The sequence below is a fragment of the Salmo salar genome, chromosome ssa04 (genome assembly GCF_905237065.1).
Source record: "Salmo salar chromosome ssa04, Ssal_v3.1, whole genome shotgun sequence".
Lineage (NCBI taxonomy): Eukaryota > Metazoa > Chordata > Actinopteri > Salmoniformes > Salmonidae > Salmo > Salmo salar.
In genome coordinates, this window is record NC_059445.1 from 16,875,191 (window position 1) to 16,892,886 (window position 17,696).

Genomic DNA, 17,696 nt, shown 5'->3' on the forward strand with positions numbered 1-17,696 from the left:
CGAGTATAGCCCACAAAGATCTCCGTCACGGCACAACCCAAGGGGGGGCGCTAACCCAGACAGAAAGACCACATCAGTGACTCAACCCACTCAAGTGACGCACCCCTCCTAGGGACAGCATGGAAGAGCACCTGTAAGCCAGTGACTCAGCCTCTGTAATAGGGTTAGAGACAGAGAATCCCAGTGGAGAGAGGGGAACCGGCCAGGCAGAGACAGCAAAGGCGATTCGTTGCTCCAGTGCCTTTCCGTTCACCTTCACACTCCTGGGCCAGACTACACTCAATCATATGACCTACTGAAGAGATGAGTCTTCAATAAAAACTTAAAGGTTGAGACCGAGTCTGCATCTCTCACATGGGTAGGCAGACCATTCCATAAAAATGGAGCTCTATAGGAGAAAGCCCTGCCTCCAGCTGTTTGCTTAGACATTCTAGTGACTGTAAGGAGGCCTGCGTCTTGTGACCGTAGCGTATGTGTAGGTATGTACGGCAGGACCAAATCGGAAAGATAGGTAGGAGCAAGCCCATGTAATGCTTTGTAGGTTAGCAGTAAAACCTTGAAATCAGCCCTTGCCTTAACAGGAAGCCAGTGTAGAGAGGCTAGCACTGAAGTAATATGATCAAATTTTGGGGTTCTAGTCAAGATTCTAGCAGCCGTGTTGAGCACTAACTGAAGTTTATTTAGTGCTTTATCCGGGTAGCCGGAAAGTAGAGCATTGCAGTAATCTAACCTAGAAGTGACAAAAGCATGGATTAATTTTTCTGCATAATTTTGGGACAGAAAGTTTCTGATTTTTGCAATGTTACATAGATGGAAAAAAGCTGTCCTTGAAACAGTCTTGATATTTTTGTCAAAAGAGAGATCAGGGTCCAGAGTAACGCCGAGGTCCTTCACAGTTTTATTTGAGACGACTGTACAACCATCAAGATTAATTGTCAGATTCAACAGAAGATCTCTTTGTTTCTTGGGACCTAGAACAAGCATCTCTGAGTGTAAAAGTAGAACATTTGCAGCCATCCACTTCCTTATGTCTGAAACACAGGCCTCCAGGTAAGGCAATTTTGGGGCTTCACCATGTTTCATCGTAATGTACATTTACATTTACATTTAAGTCATTTAGCAGACGCTCTTATCCAGAGCGACTTACAAATTGGTGCATTCACCTTATGATATCCAGTGGAACAACCACTTTACAATAGTGCATCTAAATCTTTTAAGGGGGGGGGTTAGAAGGATTACTTTATCCTATCCTAGGTATTCCTTAAAGAGGTGGGGTTTCAGGTGTCTCCGGAAGGTGGTGATTGACTCCGCTGTCCTGGCGTCGTGAGGGAGCTTGTTCCACCATTGGGGTGCCAGAGCAGCGAACAGTTTTGACTGGACTGAGCGGGAACTGTGCTTCCTCAGAGGTAGGGAGGCGAGCAGGCCAGAGGTGGATGAACGCAGTGCCCTTGTTTGGGTGTAGGGCCTGATCAGAGCCTGAAGGTATGGAGGTGCCGTTCCCCTCACAGCTCCGTAGGCAAGCACCATGGTCTTGTAGCGGATGCGAGCTTCAACTGGAAGCCAGTGGAGAGAGCGGAGGAGCGGGGTGACGTGAGAGAACTTGGGAAGGTTCAACACCAGACGGGCTGCGGCGTTCTGGATGAGTTGTACAACTGTGTGTCATCCGCATAGCAGTGGAAGTTAACATTATGTTTCCCGAATGACATCACCAAGAGGTAAAATGTATAGTGAAAACAATAGTGGTCCTAAAACTGAGCCTTGAGGAACACCGAAATGTACAGTTGATTTGTCGGAGGACAAACCATCCACAGAGACAATCTGATATCTTTCGACAGATAAGATCTAAACCAGGCCAGAACTTGTCCGTGTAGACCAATTTGGGTTTCCAATCTCTCCAAAAGAATGTGGTGATCGATGGTATCAAAAGCAGCACTAAGGTCTAGGAGCACGAGGACAGATGCAGAGCCTTGGTCTGACGCCATTAAAAGGTCATTTACCACCTTCACAAGTGCAGTCTCAGTGCTGTGATGGGGTCTAAAACCAGGCTGAAGCATTTCGTATACATTGTTTGTCTTCAGGGAGACAGCTTTTTCTAACATTTTTGAGAGGAATGGGAGATTCGATATAGGCCGATAGTTTTTTATATCGTTTTTTATATTTTCTGGGTCAAGGTTTGGCTTTTTCAAGAGAGGCTTTATTACTGCCACTTTTAGTGAGTTTGGTACACATCCATACCATCCGTACTCAGTACACATCCGTACTCACAGTACACATCTGTCCTGAGTACACCTCCGTAATCAGTCAAGACTGAGGCTGCATCTCGAAAGTCTATAGATAGTCTAGACTGAGGCTGCATCTCAATAGTCTATATATATTGTCTAGACTGAGGCTGCATCTCAATAGTCTATAGACATTCTAGACTGTGGCTGCATCTCAATTGTCTAAAGTGGCTTCCTCTCTTTGTCTTATCTTCTTCATTTGCACTGATGTGAAAGAACTGGGCATGCGTTTCCCTATTACAAACAATTTTCCATTTGAGTCATTTAGCTAGCAGACACTCTTATCCAGAGCGACTTACAATCATTTTAGTCAGGAAAAACAACCACATATTACAATTATTGCAAGTACAGATGTGGGATCTTAATTTGAGCCTGTTTGCTACAGCAGGAACATAATCCTGCAGCAACAGGAAATGTGAATTATTATGTGGATTATAATTAATGGATATATTTTGTAGAGGTTGATACATTTTTTGTTAGGGCAAATCAAGACTGATATTTTAAAGTGAAAATGACATACTATAGAAGCCTTTTAAAACCTTGAATACAATACAAGTTTGCATTTCCTGTAACAAAAGAGTGATCAAATGAAGATCTTACATCTGTAGACCCTTCTTCAAAATAGCTGCTATCAGCAGAATCAGTGCCAGGAATAAAAAACAGAGCCTTTAAATATGTATTTATTGACTGTTTCTTCCACTTGAGAACCTTTATTTGGTACCTCCAGGTATTTCACTAGGGGCTGTGGTGACTTTATTTAGTCAGTTGATGCAGCAGGTCTCCTCTCCTGTCCTAGGATCTAAAAACCAGAAGCACGTGTTGCGCCCGGAGTCTTTAGAGGGGACGGACGAGGAGGACCCGGTCACAGCGTTGGAGTGGGATCCCCTGTCTACAGACTACCTCCTAGTGGCCAACCTGCATAATGGCATCAGAATGGTAGACTCAGAGGGGCTCACCTGTGTCACTACCTTCAGCTTCCCCAGTTCAGCTGCCTCTGTACAGTGTCTGGCCTGGGTCCCCAGTGCACCCGGCATGTTCATCACAGGAGGTAAGGACATATTGGGGTAGGGTTTATGGGTAGGGTACAATGGGTTAGGGTGCAGGGTGTAGGGGGGAGGGGAAAGCTGGGTCCCCAGCGCCCCCGGCATGTTCATCACTAGAGGTAAAGACATGGGGGTAGGGTTTAGGGAGTAGGATATAAGGGGTAGGGTACAGGGGGTTAAGGTAAGGTCACAGCCCTGGGTTTGTTCTTTACATGAGGTCATTTATGTTTATCAGTGTAGGTAGCTAGAGGTCAGGTGTGTAAGGCTCAGGCCTTTAGAACTTGGGTCAATACCACTGTTCCAACGTGTTCCTTCTGTTTCCAGATTCTCAAGTTGGTGTGTTGAGGATATGGAACGTTTCCAGATCTACACCTCTGGACAACTTCAAACTGAAGAAGACTGGCTTCCATGCTTTACATGTGTTAAACTCTCCCCCAGCCAAGAAATGTAAGCATTAGACACACTACTGACAGATGAGCTCTGATAATCCACAAATTAGGGTAGATCCAAAGTCTCCAGCACACTCTTAGAAAATAAGGTGCTATGTACAGCTGTCCCCATAGGAGAACCCTTTGAAGAACCCTTTTTGGTTCGAGGTAAAACTGTTTTGTTTCAAGGCATAATCCTTTTGGGTTCCATGTACAACCCTTTCCACAGAGAGTTGTATATGGAACCCAATAGGGTTATACCTAGAACCAAAAAGGGTTACACTATAGGGACTGCCGAAGAACCCTTATGGATCTCTTTTTCTAAAAGTGTACAATAACTTCCGAGTTTTTGATATGAATGACTGATCTTGTGAAATAAGATTGCTATATCTCTTGGAAAAACTGTAACTTTTCTATAGCATAGTGTGTTCTTTCCCCATTCTTGCTATCCCTTGACCCCTCCTGACCCCTCATGGCCCGCCATTATTTGCCTCCTACCATCTTTTCAGCCTTGAGCTCCATCTCCCCGACAAAGAACCACTACACATCATCCACCAGTGAGGCTGTTCCTCCTCCTACTCTATCCCAGAACCAGGCCTTCTCCCTCCCCCCGGGCCACGCTGTCTGCTGCTTCATGGATGGAGGGGTTGGGCTCTACGACATGGGAGCCAAGAAGTGGGACTTCCTACGAGACCTGGTGAGGGAGGGAGGGGAAGAGATTGGGGGGGTGAAAAGAAGGGAGGACAAGTGGTAGCAAGGGAGGTAGGGAAATTGGGATGATGCTAAGGGCGTTCTTCTATTTCTTGTTTGTGTCTGCATTTCTGTTGTACATAACTCCCAATCCAGTTCATGTTGAAGAAGACCTGACCATGAAACAATATGTTGTTCTTAGGGTCATGTTGAGACCATATTTGACTGTAAGTTCAAGCCAGATGACCCCAATCTGTTGGCGACAGCCTCGTTTGACGGGACCATTAAGGTGTGGGACATCAACACCCTCACGGCGGTTTATACGTCTCCCGGCAACGAGGGTGTGGTCTACTCACTGTCCTGGGCTCCTGGTAAGACATGGGGAGAGAACACACACAGACCATAATACTTTGGGTGTTTCTCAATATGCATTCTACTGTGTTCCATACTGTCGTGCTCCGAGTGCATTCTCCGAGGACGTTCTTGTGAGGAGGAGAGTGTGGAGAACACATAAAACATGACATTTGAGAAGCACTCCCCCTACTGTATTACCTCACGCTGTATTACCTCACGCTGCACCTCCCTATTCAGTGAACCTTCTACCAGCCATTGGACAATGGCAAAAATAAAGACGAAACAAGATATACACAAAGCAAATATTTTACTTCAAAACTATCAGCTAGCTATATGTGAATCGTAATAATCTAGCTAACCAGATAGTTTAACAGCAAGGTAGATGTAAATTCTTCGTCGGTAGCTCGCTACCAATTCTTCGTGGCTATCTAGCTAGCTAACAGTAGTAGCTAACAAGTCCCCCTATTGAATTACTAGGCTTGCTATCTCTGCACATTACAGTGGGTATTGTAGGCAGGTAAACATGCCAAAAATAACACAGTATGCATTTCTTATTGTATCAAGAAAAAACTTTGTAGTCAGTATATTTTCTCTCGCTTCAGCTCAAATAATGGCATTGATTTCAAGAACTTTGCGTGTTTTTTTTACATGGTTGCATCATATTTCTGTGCACACTTTCCATTGAAGCTTGCATTTATGCACGCGTCAAAATATGTACAAATGGAGTACGCAGCCGAGAAGTGCCCTCCATGTCCCATTTCGCATACTTTGATATGCACTCATACTCCAACCTTCCCATGCTCTAATTCGAAACACCCTTTATATACACCATAATATGTCATGTTGACTTTTATTTTGAAACTGCTCTGCTGGTGATGAATAGATGTTTTATGAACGCCTTAAGTATATATTTTCAAGTAAAGTGCTACCTTGAGTTCTTTCCCATTAATAATGATTTACTGAATATAAATTAAGAAGTCAACGTTCTGCATTTTCTTTAATGATTCAAACCAAGTTATGAAATATGTTGCGCTTTCTTGCGTTCGTTCATTTGGAAGTCATAAATATGTCTCTTGTTGTCTTCGTGTGTGTTCTTCGAAAGGAGACCTGAACTGCATAGCCGGAGCCACGTCCCGGAACGGTGCATTCATCTGGGATGTGAAGAAAGGCAAGATGATCACACGATTCAATGAGGTACGTCAACATCACTGACGAAAAACATGACAGTCATAAGGGCTTTTCACACTACTGAGCCGAACCGAGCTAAACCAAACCAAGCTGTACTGAGCTAGCCTGGTTATGCATCCACTAGCCAGCACAGTTTGGTTCGGGTCGGCATGATAGTGTGAAAAGGTCAATAGAGTGACCTATCAGTAATCTCTTTAGTTTATCAATATTTTTGTTTATGTCACAGCCTTTATGTTCCCTTGTGTACTCAACAGCATGGGAATAATGGTATCTTCTGTATCGCATGGAGCCATAAGGACTCTAAAAGAATAGCCACATGTAGTGGCGACGGCTTTTGCATCATTAGGACCATCGACGGCAGGGTCTTACACAAGTACAAGCACCCTGCTGCTGTGTTTGGTTGTGACTGGAGCCAGAATAACAAGTAAGAGTCCAGTTGTGGTGTTCACCTTTCATACTGTATAACAAGTATACTGGGAAATGTTGTTAGTTACCTATACTCTACTAGAACTTATATCCTTTCTCTTTCTTTCTTTCTTTCTTTCTTTCTTTCTTTCTTTCTTTCTTTCTTTCTTTCTTTCTTTCTTTCTTTCTTTCTTTCTTTCTTTCTTTCTTTCTTTCTTTCTTTCTTGCCTCTGTCTCTGTCTCTGTCTCTTTCTCTCTCTGTATCTATCCCTCTCTCTCTTTCTTTCTCTCAATCTTTTTTTCTTTCTCTCTCTCTCTCCATTCCCAGAGACATGATAGCCACGGGTTGTGAGGATAAAAATGTGCGTGTGTACTACCTGGCCACCAGTTCAGACCAGCCACTCAAGGTGTTCACGGGTCACCTGGCCAAGGTGTTCCACGTGCGCTGGTCTCCTCTCCGAGAGGGTATTCTCTGCAGTGGCTCAGATGACGGGTACATGCAGTACATTAATACATTATTCATATATGTTCTTTCACTGAGTCTCACAGCACATTGCATTAGGGTAATTTATCACATCCACCAATGTGTAACAGTACCTGAATAATGCATGGCAAACACTTTGTACTGATACACAGATACTGATACACAGGTAGTTATTTGATATGCTACCATTATCAATACAGATGCCATTGGTTTGAGTAGTCACTCTATTATGTATATGGGAGTCCGCATATAACATCTTCCTTCCTTCCTTCCTTCCTTCCTTCCTTCCTTCCTTCCTTCCTTCCTTCCTTCCTTCCTTCCTTCCTTCCTTCCTTCCTTCCTTCCTTCCTTCCTTCCTTCCTTCCTTCCTTCCTTCCTTCCTTCCTTCCTTCCTTCCTTCCTTCCCTCCCTCCCTCCCTCCCTCCCTCCCTCCCTCCCTCCCTCCCTCCCTCCCTCCTTCTCCAGGACTGTGCGTATCTGGGATTATACCCAGGATGCCTGTATCAACGTGCTGAGTGGTCACACGGCGCCGGTCCGAGGCCTGATGTGGAACACGGAGGTGCCCTACCTGCTGACCAGCGGCAGCTGGGACTACACCATTAAAGTCTGGGACACCCGGGACGGAACCTGCCTGGACACCTGCTACGACCACGGCGCTGATGTTTATGGTACCGGTCCTCAGTAATGAATCAGGAACACCACACTGCAGCCATCATCAAGTAGACTCAGCCAGAGGCCCAGGATCATTTCTAGACTGCAAACTGACCACCAGAAGCCCAAATATATAATATTTGTCTAAAACATTATCATCTCAAACCTGGCTTGGGTTTTCATACAATCACATATCTCTCTTTATTATGCACGGGAATCAACATTAAAATCACTTGGAGCTGATTTGCTGCTGTTTTCACAGCCTTTTATGTCCAACAAGAAAAAATTCAAAATATAGTGGGGGGTTTGTTCACAAAACCTTGGGGGCCAAGTAAAACCATCCGCGGACCACCAGTTGGGGAAACCTATGCTTTATAGAGGCCACTGAATGTGAAGTTAAATATATAGAACTGTCTCTACCCTGACACTGTGTCTGTAATACTGTAACCTGATCTGATTCCTCCAGGCCTGACCTGCCACCCCAGTCGTCCGTTCACCATGGCCTCATGTTCCCGGGACTCCACGGTCAGGTTGTGGTCCCTCACTCCGCTCATCGCTCCTCTCCTGGTCAACGTCCTGGCTGACCACAGCTGGGACGACATCATCGGCAACACGGGTCAGTCAAATGTTACGATACTGAAGAAATGTTTTGTGTAGAACATGTACAGTGGAGGGTAACGCACGTAAACACCCTTATTTTGTGCCAGAGTTTACCCACCTTTCGCTGAAAAATGCATTGAAAATATAGGGAGCGTGACTTTACTCACCGCGAACTGCAGTTAGCGTTTGACCGTCTATTTTTTTTTACCTCTACATCACTGGCCATGTAGAATAAGGAATCATGTAGGTTCTATGTGCTACATTTCTATCTGTATACACTCCAGGATTAGGGATTCATCAGTAAACACCCTTTATCCCTCTCCCATCAGTCACTATGACTATATTGTTACAGAAGTGTGATTACTCATGACATCAATATGTTGATTGCTCATAGCTCTATCTCCACTGTGAGAGAGTGATACCACAAATATTTATCAGTCCAAACACGACATAGCCTCACAAGAACCATTATTCTGAATGACATCATTCTGAATCTGTGTGTGTCTGTATGGTAGAGTACTATATCCCCTCCTCTCCTCCAGATAGGGCCATGGTGCCTGGTGCTACCCCTCTGCTCTGTGGGAAGGTGTCCAGAGACATCAAGCAGGAGCTGGATAAACTCTCCAGTGAAGTACGGATGAAGAAACTCAGGTGGTTCTCCGAATGTTTCTCTGTGAGTATATTTACTTGCAATTTTCCTTAAAATAATAGCACTCTATTTACAGTCATTTAGTTATTCCATTCCCGTAGTCCAGACACATGGTTTTAATCTGATGGTTTGATGGAAGTATAGTCGTTTTTTCCTTGGTATAGTTTTACGTCATCAGGTATCAAATAACCTATAGATAACCCTTCAAGTTAGTACTCCTATTTGGTAGTAATATTAGCACATATTACTGGAATCCCCATGTATTATGTACTGTACATACTATCTTCTCTTATGAAGTGCTTATGAAAACGTTTTCTATGTTCTTTCCTCCAGCCACCAGGGGGCAGTCATAACCTGTGGGACCTGGTGTCAGTGATCAACGGGCAGGACGACAGTCTGCTTCCCCAGAGCTACGGCAAGGGCATCATGCACATGAAACACTTGGTCCGCTTCAAAACCGTAAGTCGACCACTGACTGACTGACTGTCTCATCTCACACATGATCCAGTCCCTTCAGATCTGCAAACATCCAAGGGTTAGGGCCAAAGGAAAGGGGGGTGGAGTGATTTTGGACCAAGCGTATGAATCATATTTCTAAGGGGTTCGTTTTCAAAAGAACATCAAACGTTTCACGACTATTCACTTACAGTACACATTTCAATGTGTCTGTTCTGTAGTCTGAGGCCCAGGAATTGACCATAGTGAAGATGTCTAAGTTCGGCGGGGGGATCGGGGCTCCCAGTAAAGAGGAGAGACTGAGAGACGCAGCAGAGATCCATCTGAGACTGGGGCAGATCCAGAGATACTGTGAACTCATGGTGGAACTGGGAGAGGTAATGGACTGATTCATTATAGGCCCTAGGCTACACTCTTAGAGAAAAAGTGTTCTGCGGCTGTCCCAATAGGTATAACCCTTTTTGCTTCCAGGTAGAACCCTTTTTGGTTCCTGGTAGAACTCTTTTGGGTTCCGTGTAGAAGGGTTTTACCTGGAACCAAAAGGGGTTATTCAAAGGGTTATCCTATGGGGACAGCCTTAGAACCATTTTTGGTACTAGATAGCACCTTATTTCTAAGAGTGTAGAACAACTATGGGTGTATCAGGAACAATACATGGAGTCATATGGCATTACAGTATGTCCCTCAATAAAGGGTGTCCATTAACAATCACAGCATTAATTGCTGTACATAATGATGATGCTTGTCATGTTTTCTGTATTTGCCAGTGGGACAAGGCATTGTCAGTTGCCCCTGGTGTATCCATAAAGTATTGGAAGAAACTCATGCAACGGTATGTTTTGAGTTAGTCTGTCAACCTTATTCAAGAGGCATGTTATGGTTACATATACATTTGAGTCATTTAGCAGACGCTCTCATCCGGAGCGACTTACAATTAGAACCACAACAGTGGTTGTTGACTTCCTTACTCAATGCATGTGTCCTCGTAGAAGAGCCGACCAGCTGATGCAGGAAGAAAACCATGATGTCATCCCGTACTGCATCGCCACAGGAGACGTGAGGAAGCTGGTCAACTTCTTTACTGCCCGGGGTCAACTGAACGAGGCGCTGCTAGTGGCTCAGGTATGACAACATTGGCATCCTATGATTAATTGTATAATTAGAAAACAAAGTAACATAATATAAAACATGTATTGGTTCCAATCGGAACCCCTGTTCTCTAAAGGAGAGAACAAAATACCACCATGTTAATTGACTTATCTGGATTGATGAAGGTTCCTTCAGCCAAATTGCTGTCATACGTCATACCGTTGTTGTTGTTCTTGTACAGGGAGCTTGTGAAGGCAACATCCACGTGCCTCAGACCGCCGTAGTCAACCATACAACCACTACAGACAGCGACGACATACAGGCATATAACGGGTGTGTCCTTTTCCCATGAAAATACACCATTTTGCCTAATTTTGGTGTGTTCCACAGCATACGTAATCACCATCCTGTCCATGGTGCATTGCATCCATACTGGGCAACTGAATATCCCCTCATGACCCCAGGCTTGTGAGGCTCAAGTGTAATCTCTGTTGTTCCAGGCTACTGCAGTGTGTATGTAGGGAGCTAGCGGAGTGGTATTTCCAAGATGGCCGTGCTGTGCTGGCGGCCTGCTGTCACCTGGCTGTGGACAACACTGAGGTAAATACACAGACAGGGCAAGATGGCGTCAAAGGTTACGTTTTTTTTTTTCTCTTGTAATACACACATAACATTCACTGTTGCATATGCTAGTTGTGCACCTGAAACCTAAAGCTGGTCATCAGCTACCCTCCTGAAGGGTATTGTTCCAACCCTACTCCCAATACAGCCGGTTCTACTAATCAGCGGCTCCTCTGGCCCTTGATTGGCTGAATCAGGTGTTTACGTGTAGGGCTGGAGCAAAAACCTACAGAGCACTAATGCCTATGAATGTGAACATAAATGTGCATATTTAGTAGATGCATAACTTCTCATGTTGTTGTGTGTCCCCCACAGCTAGCCATGGCCAGTCTGATCCGGGGTAATGAGCTGGAGCTGGCTGTGTGTGTAGGGCTGGTGTTGGGAGAATCAGCCAATCAGGCCACTCACTACGTCCTGGAGCTACTAGCCAGGAAGTACATGACCGCACCCACCTGGTAAGAGCCAATTACAACTCTCCATGAGAGGGCTAATGAACATGACAGGCTAGATTATATATATTCTCCATGTGATTGTGAATATACAGAGTGCATTTGTTTATCATCTCCATCCTCTCATTTCTTGTAGCTTTCCATCAGTTGGAAGCAGGTATTCTACATTTTTCATGTATCATAACCTTGTGTTTAATGCGATACAAGATTTGACTGTATTCTGGATTGATGTTGTTCCATCCGGTTGTACCTGGTCTTGTACAGTGCCTTACCTCATTCATAAAGACTGCTTAGGTTTTCAAAGGGATGTGTGGATGTGTCCTCTGCAATCCAACAACTGGACTAATGTCACCACCCTTCTCCTTCCCAGGGACCTGGCAGCTGACCTTCTCCAGATGATCCCAGACAACCAGGTCCTGCTGGCCAAGCTGTGTGCCTTCTACCCTGGGAGCTCCTCAGAGATAGACCAAATCCATCAAAAAGTTGGTGCTGAAATTCAGCGGAAATTCTCTATTGAGCATCCTTTTTAGTCCAAACCGGGTCCGGGAAACCGGTCCTAATTGTTTAAACAGAAGAACATAGAAATAGACCTATCGACAATATGACATTGAAATGTCAACAACAACATTGAGGTAAAAAATGCATGTTAATAATTGGTGGTGTTGTTTCAGTGTGGTCTTCCCAGTCTGGAGGAGTGTGGGGCGTTAGCTGAGTCGGCTGTCAGCGAGGGAGACATCTTCAATGCTGTCAAGTACTATCTAATGAGTCCAGAACCCGAGGCAGCCCTGCTTGTTGGCATCACCCACGTCAAAGAACAGCTGAGTGATTCTGACTGGACCGTAGACTCTGTCCATCCTATCCTGGACCTTCTGGGTTACATTAGAACGGACCGGCTCGTACTTGCCAAGTTCACTGAGTAAGTGAATGGGAATCAGAGTGTGTGAGACGACGTCACCTGGGTCTAGGCAGGTAGCCTAGTGGTTAAGAGTGTCGGGCCAGTAACCGAAAGGTTTATGGTTCGAATCCCTGAGCCGACTAGGTGAAAAATCTGTCAATGTGCCCTTGAGCAAGGTACTTAACCCCAATTGCTCCTGTAAGTCACTCTGGATAAGAATGTCTGCTAAATAACTAAAATGTGAGAGGAAGGTTAAGAATACTGCTATAGATTGGTCCTCAGTCCTTTCACCTTGGATGCTCTTTCTGTGTTATAGAGCTCGAAGTGAGCTGCTCATCCTATCTGGCTACATCGGCGCACTGTTGGCCATCAGAAGACAATACTCCAGCATCGTTCCTGCACTTTACGAGTACACCAGGTAAGATGCAAAAGCCACAGTATGGAACACTTTCTAAATGTCTGTGTTGAACCTACATCACCTAGTGCTTCAATGTTGAATTTAAAGCCCTATCTCTGACCTCTCACCTTCCTCCCCAGTCAGTTGATGAAGAGGAGAGAGGTGTCTGTTCCCTTACAGATAGAGCAACTCTCTGTAGAGCTGGATGCATGGATGGCCTGCACACAGTCTCTCATCAAGTGAGTGGAAGAATTGTCTTATCAATCCATGACACTGATATACTCTACTCTGGCCTGGCCCATACATTAGTCATCACATCCAAGTATTGGACTAGCAAACTCAAGACAGTTTGAGGTTGAAAGTCTGACATTAAAACACACCGGTGTTTACCTGTCTGAATCGTTTGATTCTGTCTCCATGCCACCCAGCTCCAGGGGTCCTGATGAGGCTCCTTACACCCCTCCGTCAGAGGCCCAGAAGGCAGAGCACGCCCGTCTGCTAGACAGACTCCAGGAGGAGCCACTCAGGGGCCTGGAGGGGCCCGATTATGTCACAGGCTCCAACCTGCCCAGCCACTCTGACGTCCAGGTCTCCTGCTTTACCGGACTCAGGATCCAGGTCAGCCTCAAGCGATCAACCAATTAATAAATCAAAGTGTATTCAGAAAAATACATTCAGAAAAATACATTGGTCACAAAGGGACAGTTTCGAGGACACAGAATTTGGTTAGGGACTAGGCTTAATCTGGGTCAGGGAAACAAAGGGCTCAGCAGCAACCCAGACCGAAACCGCCATGCTTTCTAACCCCTTATAAAGAGGACCATGCTATATATAACCCATAAGTGGTTACTATTTGTAGTCCCCTAGTGGTGGGTAATCACAATGTGGGTGGTAATCAGTAAATTGCTGCTCAAGCTGTACACACAGCGACGATTTGAAGTGCCTTTCTGCTTCAAGTGTGTCTCAGTCACTTCCTCTGGTGATTCAAGGGGAGAAAGATGACATTACTTCAACCTTTAAACTGTTTTGCAGGCCATGGTGATAAGGTCAATGATAGAAGAGTAAAAGTAGTGCTGTGTTTTTCCTTTCTTCACTCAGGGCCCTGTGTTTTTCCTTGAGGACGGTAAATCGGCCATATCATTGAACGACGCCCTTATGTGGGCCAAAGTGAACCCTTTCTCACCTCTGGGGACGGGTGTCCGTCTCAACCCCTTCTAAGAGCCAGCCTAGCCAACGAGGATGGGCTACAGGACTAATAGCATTTGATTGGTCAGCCTCCGAGGCCAAGGTCACCGACACCTGCTCTTCCTGAGAGAAAGAAGGAAAAGGGATGGACTTCCAGAACGAAAGAAGAGAGATGGAAGGAAGGATGCTTAAAATGAGTTCTCTCCACTATGTGCTTTTTCCATGTGGTTTACAATGTGTGCACCACAAGTCATCCAGTCGACAGTGTTTCAGCTTCTCATAGAAAACATGTTGCCGTACTTAGACACTGACAAAGAGGGTTCGCATGGCTGAAACGGGTTATAGTGTTTCTATGTAGGAGCGAGACCACTGTAGTACGGCTGTCTTGTTTTAGACACACCGTCACATGCACATCAGTACACAGACAGACAAGTCGACGAGCTATGTGATTCTTATTATGCTCATGGTCATAGCACCAGCATCATTTGACTGATGGATACCATATTTGTGTTGTATTGCTGTTGGTTTAACGTTGCGCAATGTTGCATCATCATTTCTGTTTGTTACAGAAATCAGCCCGCACACATCCATGTACAAGAGCAAAGCGTATGATGATGTAGGCTTACAGTGGTAGTTGATCGAAAGCAAACGAATACAGAGAAACGTACCTGTTAGCCTTTTATTTAGCTTAGCATCAATCAATCAAATAATTGATGTAGGACTTGATTGCTTTCGCATTAAAACAGCTTAGCAGCATCGTGTCTGTACAGTACTGTGTTTGACTGTGAATGTATAAGACTTCTGCTGGACAAAAAAAAAAGGATGTGGACCTGTAAATTTGTCAATTTAAAACCTCTTTGGGCTAGGCGTCCGTCTAGCGACAACTTCCGGTGAAACTGGAGGGCGCATAATTCAAATAAATAATCATAAAAATTATGGATATTATACATTTAGGTACACACAAGTGTCTTATATCGGTTGAAAGCTTAAATTCTTGTTAATCTAACTGCACTGTCCAATTTACAGTAGCCATTACAGCGAAAGCATGCCATGCGATTGTTTGAGGATGGCGCCCCATATCAAAATATTTTTCCAACAGCACAGGTTTCATAAACTCACAAATAGCGATTAAATATTCACTTACTTTTTGAAAATATTCCTCTGATTTGTCATCCAAAGGGTCCCAGCTATAACATGTAGTGTCATTTTCTTTAGATAAAATCCTTCTTTATATCCCAAAAAGTCTGTTTAGTTGGCGCCATCGATTTGAGTAATCCACTTGTTCAACATGCAGAGAAAGGAATTCAAAAATCTACCACTAAACTTTGTTAAAACAAGTCAAAATATGTTTCTATTGACTCCTCAGATATCCTAAAATGTAATCAAACTATAATATTTCATATGGAAAGAAGTATGTTCAATAGGAAAAGGATATTAGCAGGTCCGTCTTGTCTTCATTGCGCGCGCATACTAATTTCCAGTGTGTCCTTGTACTGAAACTCAGTATTCTTACTCGTTTTGGAAAAAACAAGCCTGAAACCTTGAACATAGAGTACTGACACCCTGTGGAAGCCATAGGAATTGCATACTGGGACCTAGATTTAATTATTTCCCTATACTTTCCATTGTAAGACCATGGGCTCTCAAAGAAAAACAAATTCCGGGTTGGTTTTTCTTTGGATCTTCTCCTAACATATCTATTGTGTTATAGTCTCCTACATTATTTTAACATTAATACAAACTTCAAAGTGTCTTCTTTCCAATGGTACCAATTATATGCATATCCTGGCTTCAGGGCCTGAGTAACAGGCAGTTTACTTTGGGCACATCAGTCATGTGGAAATTGAGAAAAAAGGACCCTAGCCCTAACTTATTTTAATTTGTGAATAGGTTCTTGTATTGTACATAAGACTGTAATTCCTATTGAGTTGTGCAGTACTATTTCAGGGATCACAGTTGCTAGCTAGAAGGGGAGGTAGTTGGTACTGTACACGGCTAGGGACTTGCAAGTGTAATAGCTGTTACGATACTGGATCCATAGAATTAAAACTCATATTCTATGGTGGGGTCGACGCTTTAGAATGTCTCTGAGTCTCATCAGCATTACAGCGTCATAATCATTCGTAGCCATCACCTGACTGCAGAATTTGAAGTGATTTCATAATGATGACAAGCTTCTGTATGCAATTCATTATTACTATCACAATTTGGCGAACAAGGTGACAACCTGCTAAGACTAGCTAGCTTATATGTTAAACAGAAAGCTGTGATAAAAAGGCAATATTTGAGAATAATTTTGCTTTTTAAACACAGACTTGAAGAAATAGGCTAATTAATCATTAAAAAAAATGTAATACCTGAAGGTTGTGCCTTAAGAAAGTAGAAAACGATTTGTTATCACTGCAACATACAGTATATTGGTAAGTAGGTACATTCATGTAAAGAGAAGAGGTGTTCTTCCTTCTGCTTAATGAAACAAATATTTATTCAGATAATTTATACAAGTGTTGTAATTTTTTTTACTAATGTATTGATATTAGTTTTCCACCTATACTTAAATTATCTTCAAATGCATTTGTTTTTATTTATCTATGTATTTATTTATTGATTATGTTTTACTTAGACATATGTACAGTTTGTTTGTACTGCCATTGCAGTTTATAAAATGTGTTCATGAAAATATCAAAATGTTAGTTTTGTAACATAAAGACGATACCAATGTAAACATGTCAAATTTGTAAGCAGGATGTACACTGCTCAAAAAAATAAAGGGAACACTAAAATAACACATCCTAGATCTGAATGAATGAAATAATCTTATTAAATACTTTTTTCTTTACATAGTTGAATGTGCTGACAACAAAATCACACAAAAATGATCAATGGAAATCCAATTTATCAACCCATGGAGGTCTGGATTTGGAGTCACACTCAAAACTAAAGTGGAAAACCAGACTACAGGCTGATCCAACTTTGATGTAATGTCCTTAAAACAAGTCAAAATGAGGCTCAGTAGTGTGTGTGGCCTCCACGTGCCTGTATGACCTCCCTACAACGCCTGGGCATGCTCCTGATGAGGTGGCGGATGGTCTCCTGAGGGATCTCCTCCCAGACCTGGACTAAAGCATCCGCCAACTCCTGGACAGTCTGTGGTGCAACGTGGCATTGGTGGATGGAGCGAGACATGATGTCCCAGATGTGCTCAATTGGATTCAGGTCTGGGGAACGAGCGGGCCAGTCCATAGCATCAATGCCTTCCTCTTGCAGGAACTGCTGACACACTCCAGCCACATGAGGTCTAGCATTGTGTTGCATTAGGAGGAACCCAGGGCCAACCGCACCAGCATATGGTCTCACAAGGGGTCTGAGGATCTCATCTCGATACCTAATGGCAGTCAGGCTACCTCTGGCGAGCACATGGAGGGCTGTGCGGCCCCCCAAAGAAATGCCACCCCACACCATGACTGACCCACCGCCAAACCGGTCATGCTGGAGGATGTTGCAGGCAGCAGAACGTTCTCCACGGCGTCTCCAGACTCTGTCACGTCTGTCACATGTGCTCAGTGTGAACCTGCTTTCATCTGTGAAGAGCACAGGGCGCCAGTGGCGAATTTGCCAATCTTGGTGTTCTCTGGCAAATGCCAAACGTCCTGCACGGTGTTGGGCTGTAAGCACAACCCCCACCTGTGGACGTCGGGCCCTCATACCACCCTCATGGAGTCTGTTTCTGACCGTTTGAGCAGACACATGCACATTTGTGGCCTGCTGGAGGTCATTTTGCAGGGCTCTGGCAGTGCTCCTCCTGCTCCTCCTTGCACAAAGGCGGAGATAGC

At 44.1% G+C, this 17,696-nt stretch overlaps 1 protein-coding gene across 3 annotated transcripts in view; it reads left to right on the plus strand.

Annotated features, from left to right (window-relative positions):
* Positions 1–14,871, plus strand: part of LOC106602375 (WD repeat-containing protein 17) — a 31,136-nt gene extending 16,265 nt beyond the window's left edge. The window contains exons 5-28 of one of the 3 annotated variants that reach the window (XM_045716615.1): positions 3,076–3,327; positions 3,647–3,769; positions 4,260–4,447; positions 4,643–4,811; positions 5,897–5,988; positions 6,237–6,406; positions 6,716–6,880; positions 7,337–7,539; positions 7,989–8,138; positions 8,665–8,795; positions 9,105–9,230; positions 9,449–9,604; positions 9,995–10,059; positions 10,217–10,349; positions 10,558–10,649; positions 10,817–10,916; positions 11,253–11,392; positions 11,523–11,543; positions 11,757–11,868; positions 12,058–12,302; positions 12,598–12,699; positions 12,819–12,917; positions 13,107–13,296; positions 13,777–14,871. In XM_045716615.1, coding sequence (XP_045572571.1) covers positions 3,076–3,327; positions 3,647–3,769; positions 4,260–4,447; positions 4,643–4,811; positions 5,897–5,988; positions 6,237–6,406; positions 6,716–6,880; positions 7,337–7,539; positions 7,989–8,138; positions 8,665–8,795; positions 9,105–9,230; positions 9,449–9,604; positions 9,995–10,059; positions 10,217–10,349; positions 10,558–10,649; positions 10,817–10,916; positions 11,253–11,392; positions 11,523–11,543; positions 11,757–11,868; positions 12,058–12,302; positions 12,598–12,699; positions 12,819–12,917; positions 13,107–13,296; positions 13,777–13,896 — 3,344 coding nt within the window. In that variant the 3' untranslated portion in view covers positions 13,897–14,871. The remainder of the gene's footprint in view (positions 1–3,075; positions 3,328–3,646; positions 3,770–4,259; positions 4,448–4,642; positions 4,812–5,896; positions 5,989–6,236; positions 6,407–6,715; positions 6,881–7,336; positions 7,540–7,988; positions 8,139–8,664; positions 8,796–9,104; positions 9,231–9,448; positions 9,605–9,994; positions 10,060–10,216; positions 10,350–10,557; positions 10,650–10,816; positions 10,917–11,252; positions 11,393–11,522; positions 11,544–11,756; positions 11,869–12,057; positions 12,303–12,597; positions 12,700–12,818; positions 12,918–13,106; positions 13,297–13,776) is intronic. The other 2 variants (XM_045716616.1, XM_045716617.1) reach the window with 2 other exon arrangements.
* Positions 14,872–17,696: the final 2,825 nt, after the last annotated feature.